The 12,501-nt window shown below is 50.7% G+C and overlaps 1 protein-coding gene and 1 non-coding gene across 2 annotated transcripts; one reads left to right on the top strand and one right to left on the bottom strand.

Moving 5' to 3' along the window:
* Nucleotides 1-7,217: 7,217 nt before the first annotated feature.
* On the top strand, nucleotides 7,218-7,291 carry TRNAV-CAC. Its single transcript has one exon. It is a non-coding gene; the product is annotated as a tRNA-Val (tRNA).
* Nucleotides 7,292-8,620: 1,329 nt separating this feature from the next.
* On the bottom strand, nucleotides 8,621-10,083 carry LOC119301302 (probable protein phosphatase 2C 68). The gene has a single exon (XM_037578253.1). The coding sequence runs from the start codon at nucleotides 9,932-9,934 to the stop codon at nucleotides 8,885-8,887; it is 1,050 nt and encodes a 349-aa protein (XP_037434150.1). The 5' UTR covers nucleotides 9,935-10,083; the 3' UTR covers nucleotides 8,621-8,884.
* Nucleotides 10,084-12,501: the final 2,418 nt, after the last annotated feature.

The following is a 12,501-nucleotide window of genomic DNA, read 5'->3' as shown; positions in this document are numbered from 1 at the left end:
AGGAAAATAGTTCTGGCAGCGAGCACATACTCAAAATGTCTGGGTTGCATAACCGCTTGACCCAGCTGGGAGTTAATCTCCCAGATGACGCGGTCATTGACAGAATCCTTCAGTCGCTTCCACCGAGCTACAAGAGCTTTGTGATGAACTTCAATATGCAGGGGATGGAAAAGACCATTCCTGAAGTATTTGCAATGTTGAAATCAGCAGAGGTAGAAGTCAAAAAGGAACATCAAGTGTTGATGGTGAATAAAACCACTAAGTTCAAGAAAGGCAAGGGTAAGAAGAACTTCAAGAAGGACGGCAAGGGAGTTGCCGCGCCTGGTAAGCAAGCTGCCGGGAAGAAGCCAAAGAATGGACCCAAGCCCGAGACTGAGTGTTTTTATTGCAAGGGAAGTGGTCACTGGAAGCGGAACTGCCCCAAATACTTAGCGGACAAGAAGGCCGGCATCACGAAAGGTATATGTGATATACATGTAATTGATGTGTACCTTACCAGTACTCGTAGTAGCTCCTGGGTATTTGATACCGGTGCGGCTGCTCACATTTGTAACTCAAAGCAGGAGCTGCGGAATAAACGAAGACTGGCGAAGGACGAGGTGACGATGCGCGTCGGGAATGGTTCCAAGGTCGATGTGATCGCCATCGGCATGCTACCTCTACATTTACCTACGGGATTAGTTTTAAACCTCAATTATTGTTATTTAGTGCCAGCTTTGAGCATGAACATTGTATCAGGATCTCGTTTAATTCGAGATGGCTACTCATTTAAATCCGAGAATAATGGTTGTTCTATTTATATGAGAGATATGTTTTATGGTCATGCTCCGATGGTGAATGGTTTATTCTTAATGAATCTCGAGCGTAATGCTACACATATTCATAGTGTGAATACCAAAAGATGTAAGGTTGATAATGATAGTCCCACATACTTGTGGCACTGCCGCCTTGGTCACATAGGTGTCAAACGCATGAAGAAGCTCCATGCAGATGGACTTTTAGAGTCTCTTGATTACGAATCATTTGACACGTGCGAACCATGCCTCATGGGTAAAATGACCAAGACTCCATTCTCAGGAACAATGGAGCGAGCAACCAACTTATTGGAAATCATACATATTGATGTGTGTGGTCCAATGAGTGTTGAGGCTCGCGGTGGCTATCGTTATGTTCTCACCCTCACTGATGACTTGAGTAGATATGGGTATGTCTACTTAATGAAACACAAGTCTGAGACCTTTGAAAAGTTCAAGGAATTTCAGAGTGAGGTTGAGAATCAACGTGACAGGAAAATCAAGTTCTTGCGATCAGATCGTGGGGGAGAATACTTGAGTCACGAGTTTGGCACACACTTAAGAAAATGTGGAATAGTTTCACAACTCACGCCGCCTGGAACACCTCAGCGTAATGGTGTGTCCGAACGTCGTAATCGCACTCTATTAGATATGGTGCGATCTATGATGTCTCTTACCGATTTACCGCTATCATTTTGGGGCTATGCTTTAGAGCCTGCCGCATTCACTTTAAATAGGGCTCCGTCGAAATCCGTTGAGATGACACCGTATGAATTATGGTTTGGGAAGAAACCTAAGCTGTCATTTCTAAAAGTTTGGGGATGCGATGCTTATGTCAAGAAACTTCAACCTGAAAAGCTCGAACCCAAGTCGGAAAAATGCGTCTTCATAGGATACCCTAAGGAAACCATTGGGTATACCTTCTACCTCAGATCCGAAGGCAAGATCTTCGTTGCCAAGAATGGATCCTTTCTAGAGAAGGAGTTTCTCTCGAAAGAAGTAAGTGGGAGGAAAGTAGAGCTTGATGAAGTACTGTCTCTTGAAGCAGAGAGTAGCGCAGCTCAGGAAAATGTTCCTGTGGTGCCTGCACCGATTAGAGAGGAAGTTAATGATGATGATCAAGATACTTCGGATCAAGCTCCTACTGAACTTCGTAGGTCCACAAGGACACGTTCCGCACCAGAGTGGTACGGCAACCCTGTCTTGGAAATCATGTTGTTAGACAACGGTGAACCTTCGAACTATGAAGAAGCGATGGCGGGCCCAGATTCCGACAAATGGCTAGAAGCCATGAAATCCGAGATAGAATCCATGTATGAAAACAAAGTATGGACTTTGACTGACTTACCCGAAGATCGGCGAGCCATAGAAAATAAATGGATCTTTAAGAAGAAGACAGACGCGGATGGTAATGTGACCATCTATAAGGCTCAACTTGTCGCTAAGGGTTATCGACAAGTTCAAGGGGTTGACTGCGATGAGACTTTCTCACCCGTAGCAAAGCTGAAGTCCGTCCGAATCATGTTAGCAATTGCCGCATTCTATGATTATGAGATATGGCAAATGGACGTCAAAACGACATTGCTTAATGGCTTTCTTAAGGAAGAATTGTATATGATGCAGCGAGAAGGTTTTGTCGATCCTAAGAATGCTAACAAGGTGTGCAAGCTCCAACGCTCAATCTATGGGTTGGTGCAAGCATCTCGGAGTTGGAACATTCGCTTTGATGAGATGATCAAAGCGTTTGGGTTTATGCAGACTTATGGAGAAGCCTGCGTTTACAAGAAAGTGAGTGGGAGCTCTGTAGCATTTCTCATATTATATGTGGATGACATACTGTTGATGGGAAATGATATAGAATTCTTGGAAAGCATAAAGGCCTATTTGAACAAGTGTTTTTCAATGAAGGACCTTGGAGAAGCTGCTTATATATCAGGCATCAAGATCTATAGAGATAGATCGAGACGCCTCATCGGTCTTTCACAAAGTACGTACCTTGACAAGATATTGAAGAAGTTCAATATGGATCAGTCCAAGAAGGGGTTCTTGCCTGTATTGCAAGGTGTGCGATTGAGCACGGCTCAATGCCCGACCACGGCAGAAGATATAGAAGAGATGAGTGACATCCCCTATGCCTCGGCCATAGGGTCTATTATGTATGCCATGCTGTGTACCAGACCTGATGTAAACCTTGCCGTAAGTTTGGTAGGTAGGTACCAAAGTAATCCCGGCAAGGAACACTGGACAGCGGTCAAAAACATCCTGAAGTACCTGAAAAGGACCAAGGATATGTTTCTCATTTATGGAGGTGGCGAAGAGCTCGTCGTAAAGGGTTACGTTGACACTAGCTTCGACACAGATCTGGATGACTCTAAGTCACAAACCGGATACGTGTATATTTTGAATGGTGGGGCAGTAAGCCGGTGCAGTTGCAAGCAAAGCGTCGTGGCGGGATCTACATGTGAAGCAGAATACATGGCAGCCTCGGAGGCAGCACAAGAAGCAATCTGGGTGAAGGAGTTCATCACCGACCTAGGAGTCATACCCAATGCGTCGGGGCCGATGACTCTCTTCTGTGACAACACTGGAGCTATTAGCCTTGCCAAGGAGCCCAGGTTTCACAGGAAGACCAGGCATATCAAGCATCGCTTCAACTCCATTCGTGAAAGTGTTCAAAATGGAGACATAGAAATTTATAAAGTACATACGGACCTGAATGTAGCAGATCCGTTGACTAAACCTCTCCCTAGAGCAAAACATGATCAACACCAGAATTCCATGGGTGTTTGATTCATCACAATGTAACTAGATGATTGACTCTAGTGCAAGTGGGAGACTGTTGGAAATATGCCCTAGAGGCAATAATAAAATGATTATTATATTTCCTTGTTCATGATAATTGTCTATTATTCATGCTATAATTGTATTATCCGGAAATCGTAATACATGTGTGAATACATAGACCACAACACGTCCCTAGTGAGCCTCTAGTTGACTAGCTCGTTGATCAAAGGATAGTCATGGTTTCCTGACTATGGACATTAGATGTCATTGATAACGTGATCACATCATTAGGAGAATGATGTGATGGACAAGACCCAATCCTAAGCTTAGCTCAAAGATCCTGTAGTTCGTTTGCTGTAGCTTTTCTGAATGTCAAGTATCATTTCCTTAGACCATGAGATTGTGCAACTCCCGGATACCGTAGGAGTGCCTTGGGGGTGCCAAACGTCACAACGTAACTGGGTGACTATAAAGGTAAATTACAGGTATCTCCGAAAGTGTCTGTTGGGTTGGCACGAATCGAGACTGGGATTTGTCAGTCCGTATGACGGAGAGGTATCTCTGGGCCCACTCGGTAATGCATCATCATAATGAGCTCAATGTGACCAAGGGGTTGGTCACGGGATCATGCATTATGGTACGATTAAAGTGACTTGCCGGTAACGAGATTGAATAAGGTATTGGGATACCGACGATCGAGTCTCGGGCAAGTAACATACCGATTGACAAAGGGAATTGAATATGGGATTGATTAAGTCCTCGACATCGTGGTTCATCCGATGAGATCATCGAGGAGCATGTGGGAGCCAACATGGGTATCCAGATCCCGCTGTTGGTTATTGACCAGAGAGGCGTCTCGGTCATGTCTGCGTGTCTCCCGAACCCGTAGGGTCTACACACTTAAGGTTCCGTGACGCTAGGGTTGTAGAGATATTAGTATGCCGTAACCCAAAAGTTGTTCGGAGTCCCGGATGAGATCCTGGATGTCACGAGGAGTTTCGGAATGGTCCGGAGGTAAAGATTTATATATAGGAGGTCCAGTTTCGGCCAGCGAGAAGGTTTCGGGGGTTACCGATATTGTACCGGGACCACCGGAAGGGTCCCGGGGGTCCACCGGATGGGGCCACCTATCCCGGAGGGCCCCATGGGCTGAAGTGGCGTGGGAACCAGCCCCTGATGGGCTGGTGCGCCCCACCCAAGGGCCCAAGGCGCCTAGGGTTGGAAACCCTAGGGGGCCGTTGCCCCCCGAGGGGGCATGCGCCCCCTGGTTGGAAACCCTAAGGGGGCCGTTGCCCCAGGGGCCGCCCCCCTTTTTAGATGGGATCTCCAAGGGGGCATTCGCCCCCCTAGCCCCTATATATAGTGGAAGGGAGGGAGGGCAGCCGCACCTTGCTCTTGGCGCCTCCCTCTCCCTCCGTAACACCTCTCCTCCCCGCTTGTGCTTGGCGAAGCCCTGTCGGGATCCTGCTGCATCCACCACCACGCCGTCGTGCTGCTGGATCTTCATCAACCTCTCCTTCCCCCTTGCTGGATCAAGAAGGAGGAGACGTCTTCCCAACCGTACGTGTGTTGAATGCGGAGGTGCTGTCCGTTCGGCACTTGGTCATCGGTGATTTGGATCACGGCGAGTACGACTCCATCATCCCCGTTCACTTGAACGCTTCCGCTCGCGATCTACAAGGGTATGTAGATGCACTCATATTCCCCTCATTGCTAGAATACTCCATAGATTGATCTTGGTGATGCGTAGAAATTTTTTGATTTCTGCTACGATCCCCAACACCATCTTGTTCATGCGACCAACAGGTATACCCATGATCCTAGCCTAGACAGGAATACGGTCCAACTAGTATTCTTGAACATTGGTTATCCCATCATATTCCTCAAGAACCATTGCATCATTCTGAACACCCATAGACCACCGCCCATGACGTGATTCCAATCACTAGGGCACATGAACTGAACCAGGAAAAGGCCGTCATTCATCGTCTTGAAATTTATTCCTTGCGGAGAGGCCCAAGCATTATGCATAGATTTAAACAAGGCAACATGACTGAAGGGTTTTCTGTGAATGAACCCTAAAAATCCCAATCCATCGAGTTTCCTCAAGCCGCCCTTTAATCTCTCTAGACAGGTCATGGTCTTTCTCTTCCTCCCCATGGAGATCCAATCCCTCAAACCTATCCTCGAGACTTGCTTCGTTCGAGTGATTAACACCGTTGCACCATTTCCAGATGCTTCGTCCTCCGGCAGGACCTGAGATCTTGTTTCTGCCATGCAAGGGTACCATGGTGTAGCCTACTCTCATGGTATCACGGGTGAACTTTGTTGGGAAAGTTTCAACGTGAGGGAATTGGGAAATCGAAGGGTAGATGCACTCGGGCGACGGCGTCGCAAGAGGAACCTGAGAACCCTAGGTAAACCTAGGGGAATTAGACCTTGAATGCATTATACGTTTATATCATACTCCCTCCATTCCAAAATATAGTGCGCCCGCGCTTTCCGAGGTCCAATTTTGACCATAAATTTAACCAACGAGACCAACTGCGGCGGGAGAAAAAATTATATTGAAAACTTCTTTCGAATACGAATTCACCGATATAATTTTTGCTCCCGCTGCAATCGGTCTTGGTAGTTAAATTTACGGTCAAAGTTGAAGCACGAGGATAGGGGAAGCACTACATTATGAAATGGAGGGAGTATGCATTAAGTATGTACTCAGACATAAATTCACCAATGGCCCTTCCTAATGCTCCATGATGTACATGTGCTAAAAATGTCATGTGAGGAAATCCTGACATATCAAAGCAATTAAGAGTGGGAGAGAAAATTTTGGTGACCCAGGAAGAAATAGTGCCAAGCATGCGAACCTATGCAAAAATGCATATGCATGGGATTTTAGTTGCTAAACAATTAAATGAAGGAAGGTTAGCTAGAAAAAACTAATTACCTATGCATTGGGAGTTTAGTTGCCAAGCCCTTTCATGAACCTAGTATCTCATCTATCTGTGCACTGGGAGAAGCCGTTTTTGTTGTATCTAAAAAATTTCATTTAACGTGTTTCGCGATGGACAAAATGCTGGTTTTGGCACTATGAGTATATCTTAACTGAGATATAATTACTTTCTCTTTCCACACTAAATCAGGTGCCACATCAGATGTTTGCTTAGGTTTCAGGATTAAGATATAGTCCAAAGCAGAGCACTAGAACTACCCTTATAGGATCAATCCAAAATTCTGCTTTTTTGAGAACCACCCTGCAAGGCATTTTATTCATCAAATAGGCGGACAATATCAGACTGCATAGGTGCAATCAAAAAGTCGGAGATTACATCATAAGAGGATACACCCGATACAATGGATAAACCTTCCTTCGCACACCTTTGAGAATATGGCCGCCAATTAAGTGGAAGTCATCATTCTTCCATTCATCCTGGATCATCTGTTAGTCTGTTTCCAGCAGAACATTTTGCCATTGTAAAACAGAAAATTGAAAAGAAGGCACACATATCCACGTATTTTTTATTGGTGCGGTATTTAGGAAAAGGGAAGCCACGACTACCTATGCATTTTCGGGTTATGTGACCAGTACACGCTGGTATTGTATAACTAAACATGGTTTGCCCTAGATAACAAGATGTCTGGTTGGTGTAGTTGGTTATCACGTTAGTCTCACACACTAAAGGTCCCCAGTTCGAACCTGGGATCAGACATAATTTTTTTGCAATTCCTTGTACTATTCGAATGGACGTTCATTTTTCTTAATTTATTTTATTTTCTTGTCGTTTCAACGCCCCATTTTCTCACTCACTCATATTTTGCCATATCAAGGAGTGACACCTTTTGACACTGCTGACACAAAAGTTTTGGTCGCCCCGGAATCAGCGAGAACTTAAAAAAGCACAAACAGAAGCCAGCTCGAAAGTAGAGTTTTCTCTTCACCATCCACGAGCAGATCCGATATGTTGGCTGATCGCGCCCGCCAGCGGCCACCCACCATCAACACCGCCACGCCGCTCAATCAGGCGATGCGTGTGCGTGTCGAACCTTCCGTCCGCAGCGCCACCGAACGACGGGAGGAACAGCAGAGGGGGAGCCTGGGACGAACACCTGGACGACGAGGACGAACATATCCCACCAAACCAAACACCCCGCCCCGGTGAGACGACAGAGGTGGGGCGTGGAGGTTCCTTGCATCTTTGCCCCGCTGTCGCCATTATCGTCAGTCGTGATAAAGCAGAAAAGATCCGTCCTTCGCCGGACGCAAATCATGGCTGGAGTGGACGATTTTTCAATGCCCTCCGACGCGTCACTCCAATCCAATCACGGAGTGACAAACCCTTGTTTTAAAGAGGAAGGAGGGAATTTGTCGAGGTGCGCCTGCGTGCGTGCGTGCGTTGCCGGGAAGAAAGAATGAGAACCCCACCCCAGCTGGACGGAATGGCCTGGACCGCAGATCTGCTGGTGTCTCCGGCCGTCCGTATGTTTCACACAGCTGGGCTGGGCAGGTGTCGTGCTTCCGGATGAATCAATCCCACAAGGAAGAAATATCTCGTGTCAAGTCTTTTCCTTGGGAGCCTCTGATCTTTTTCTTCGTCTTCACGCAAGCGCCGAGAGCTGTCCCGGATCTGTTCCCTTTGATTTCATCTCTTTTCTGTAGTAGTACTATCTTTTGATTTGACTTCATTTTATGTATTTTATATGGCGCCCAGATCCCCCATTTTTTGGGTCCTCCGGTGGCACAAGATATTCGATATGGTTTGTGCTTCACCGATCTAACAATCAGTACCTAGTGTAATACTTAGATTTGAGCACATCAGAAGACTATATGAGCCCTACTGATGATGAACTACTGATGCGAACGGAAGCTGCAAGGTGCTTAGTAGGGCTCATTGTACAAGGCCTAGTCAGTTTTTGCTTAGGGGAGATTATTATATGAGCCCTACTAAGGCCTTGTATCATCCTCCATCTAAACAGGATTACTGATGCGAACGGAAGCTGCAGATCTGAATCCAGCCTTCAGAATTTGAACAAAAACTGACTTCCTTCTGATGAACTGAACTTCAGTTTCAATTTCAGGATCGAACTTGGTTACACCAATTGTTATTTCTTTCCTCAACCCCACCATAATCTATGTACTCCACTGAACTTGATCCAGGGAGAAATATTGCAAAAAGAAAAAATAATGAATTTTGAAGAAGAGAAACAATCAGTAGAATCACTATAGAGCTAGTTTTGGATTGACCCTACTGTTACTACTATACTACGATTGTTGCAATGGAAGATCACGGCAGCCAGTCGCGCTCCTACAAATGATTCCTTGGCCGGAGATCGACGACGACAACGGAGATGTTGTCCGAGCTGTTCTTCGTCAGCGCCAGCTTGGTGAGCATGGCCGCCGCCTCGGCGCACCACCTGTCTCTGCCCCTCCGGAGGCAGGCTCGCGCCACCTCGCAGGCTGTCTCGTTGGTGACCACGTCCCACAGCCCGTCGCTGGCTAGGATCAGGCACTCGTCGCCGGCCGCCCTGTCGGTCACCGTCACCTCCGGGACCGCCGTCACGTACGGCTTCAGGTAGCCGTCGCCGATGGCGCGCGACATGGCCAGAACGCCCAGCACCCTCGCGCCCTCCCAGAATATGACGCGGCCGCCGGCCGCCTCGATCCTCTCCAGCTCGTCCGGCCTGTCGGGCTTGTGGTCGGAGGAGAGGACGACCGGCGCGCCGTCGCGGCAGAGCACGGCGCGGGAGTCGCCGCAGTTGGCCACCAGGACGCGCCGCTCCCCCACGACGGCCACCACGGCCGTGGACCCCACGTGGTCGCACTTGTTGGCCTCGCAGCGGCAGCTGGCGCTGTCGCCGCCCCCGCTGGCGGTCACCTCGGCGTCCATCCTCGCGAAGCTGCGCTCCATTGCGCCGGTCCAGGACTCGGGCTGTGCCGCGCCGGCGAGCTCCTCGGCGACGAGCTCGTGCATCCGCTCCCGGCACGCGTCCGCCACGTGCGAGCAGCCGTGCCCGTCGAAGACCCCGTAGAAGTCGCGCCGGGGCTTCCCCTCCTCGGCCGGGGCGGTGAAGGCCTCCCGTATGGAGACGGCGTCCTCCATCTCCCTCCTGCGTCCGGCGACCGACGTGAACCCGTGGCGTTTCGCGGCCACCCCCTCGCCCCCGGCCGCGCGGCGCTTCCTGGTGGCCGCGGCCTCCTCGGCGCCCTGCGGCGCCTCCGCGGTGACCTTCCACCTGGCCGCCGCGTCCCCGGCTCTGCGGCGCCTCCCGGCGCGCGCCCTGGCCCTGGCCTCTGCCTCCGCCCCGACCACCACCGCCGACGAGGCCGAGTCACAGCACACCTGCGCCATCGACATCAACGCCAAGAAACCCCTCTTCTTCTTCCCCTAGACAAGAACACCGCCTGAATTCTGAGATGAAATGCAAATCGCCGCTGCTCGGTCGCTCGGTGGCTACAAGAAGATGAAGGGGAGGGGAATGGAATGGAATGGAGGAGAGGAGTCCGTGGCGGGCGGCCCCCTTATAAAGCTTGGCCGCAGGTGGCGTGGCACATCCATGGCGCGTCGCCATCTCTCAGGCGGAGGCGACACCTGGTGGCATCCACCGCCCCACGCAACATCCGGGCCGTCCACGAGTTGCGCATGGCACGCGGCGCGCACCACGACACGTGCCCCCGCCCCATCAACGGCTCACCCTCTCCCCAGCCGGGACACGTGACGCGCGGCCACGATAACACCCTCGCTAATCAACTAATCTAGCCTAATCAAATCTAAGCTAGTGTGGTTGTGTTGAAAGTCCGATCTAACCCCGCAACCTAATCGCGCCGAACGAGCGGACGTCCGGATAGAATAATGCGGGCACAGGTGCGCGATGGCGACCGGGCACGGGATCGTGGCCCGGGAGTGTAAACCACTGCGACGTGTCCCGTTTAGGCGGATCCCCGGAATTCTTTCCATCGCCGGTCCAACTCGGGGGGCAGGGCAAAGGTTCCGTCGGGTCTGATGCTGATGCCGACGCGGACGCGAATTCGAAAAGAAAAGAGAAAGCGGGGGTTGCGGGTGGTGGTTGCGCGCGCCGTGCCGCCACCCCATTGGCTCCCGGCCCGGGGCGACCTCGTAGACGCGCCGTGCCCCCCCGGAGCGCAGAGGGGGCGACTCGTGTCCCCGTTTGACCTCGCAACGACGAGGTTTTTAAATTTCTCCGGCGACCGGAGCCCGGGGGAGACGTGACACGTCCCGCTCCTTGTTCGCGCGCAATCGGCCGCCTAATGTTACGTGCCACCCGAGGGCGAGATTTTTTTGCCGCTCGCTGGGTCTCTGGTCGTCGGGGACACGTCAGGGGGGCAGGAGGGGCACGTATGCGGACGGGAGGTGGCCAGGTGGGGGCGCCGCGGAACAGTGGGCGTCGCCGTCGGGGCCCCGCGCGCGTTGGGACTCAAACAAACCGGGGAAACGGTGGCGGCGGTTTCGGGGTGATTCAGGTTGTATTGGGTGCCGTGGGGTGGGGTGGGGTGGAGGGCCAGCGGCGGGGAGATGTGCCGTGTGCGAATGCAAGCGGCGAGGCATGGCGGGGATGGGGACGGGCCGCCACGTACCTGCGTCAGAGCTGTTGTGGTCAAAGACGTGGCGGTGATGCTTTTGGGAATGATGCAGGTGGAGACCGGCATGGGATGGATGCACAGTGTGTGCTGCTACAGGTGGCGTCCAGGACCACTAGAAATGGCGACTTCAAGCTCTATTTCTATTTATTTTTGGATCGAGATAGAATCGACAGTTGATAGCAACGAATCCAGAGTTTGCTTTACAAATATTTGATTCATTCATCAAGCATCATGCCAGTAAAAAAGACAAAAAACAATAAAAGATAAATTCATGCATGTAGATCATCTAGTGACGACTAGAACCACTAAAGCGAATCAAAGGTGTGTCGTAGTTATCGTCCATCCCTCATCAAACATGGACAAACTTTGTTATAATAGACAGTTGCAAGCCGTCATGCTAAAACTACAAAGAATCAGCACACTAGAACAGCAAGCGTTACTGATGAAGAAAAGCATGGATCGCTCCTCCTCTACCCTGCCCGCCGCTGTCCGCGTCGAAACGGAGCGTGTGCTTCACCCTCCCACTGGCCTTCTCGCCATGGCCAAGGGCGGGATTGGAGCTTGCTTTGAGGGTTGCGCCGAGCAGATCCGGGGATAGATCGGTGGTTCCCAGGTCGCCGGTGAGATCTACGGATGGCACCGCATGGCGGGGGTGGGGAGGTCTCCGACCAGGAGATAGTGGGTCTCATGGCGGATGCGGAGTGGCTACACCTTGTCGCGGTTCGGGCGGCAAGGGATGCGGAGATAGCACCGCAAATGGCACATGAGGCCAGGCTTGCTCTGGCCCTTGGGGCGATGTCGAGGACGAACAAAGAGGACCGGGGCGCCTGTACGCTCTGGGGCAAACGCTCACGCCAGACCTGATCCTGAATTGGGCATCGGCGAATGCGGTCTCCACATCCAGAGGTCAAAGGCGCCGATGGAGGCTATTTCGGGTACTCCCAGATGGTTGAACAAGGTCTCTAGCTCTCCGCCTGCTTCCCCCGCGAGTATGAGGCTTGACCTGTAGGATTCGCGCGGATTCATCTTCAAGCCAATCCCAAGAGAGGTGTTGATTCAAACCGAGCCACCAAATGAGGGTGTTGAGTAACCATTATTGTGATGTGAGGAATTCCTCGACACCGCGCCACATGTTCGACAGCAGCAAGAGGAGAGAGAGCTTTGCTTGCAGAAATAGATGAAGGGAGGAAAAATTCAAACCTCAGTTTTAGTTGGAAGACGAAAGCGGATTTGAGGTTTCCACCTTCATTTGTTCAAATACAGAGATTGCGGATGGTATAGATGATAGTTTCTTCGACCAGCTGTGGGACGGCAGACCTAATC

This window comes from Triticum dicoccoides, chromosome 5A (assembly GCF_002162155.2).
Source record: "Triticum dicoccoides isolate Atlit2015 ecotype Zavitan chromosome 5A, WEW_v2.0, whole genome shotgun sequence".
Lineage (NCBI taxonomy): Eukaryota > Viridiplantae > Streptophyta > Magnoliopsida > Poales > Poaceae > Triticum > Triticum dicoccoides.
The sequence above is the reverse complement of the archived record's forward strand: the minus strand, read 5'-3'. Positions and strand labels throughout refer to the sequence as shown.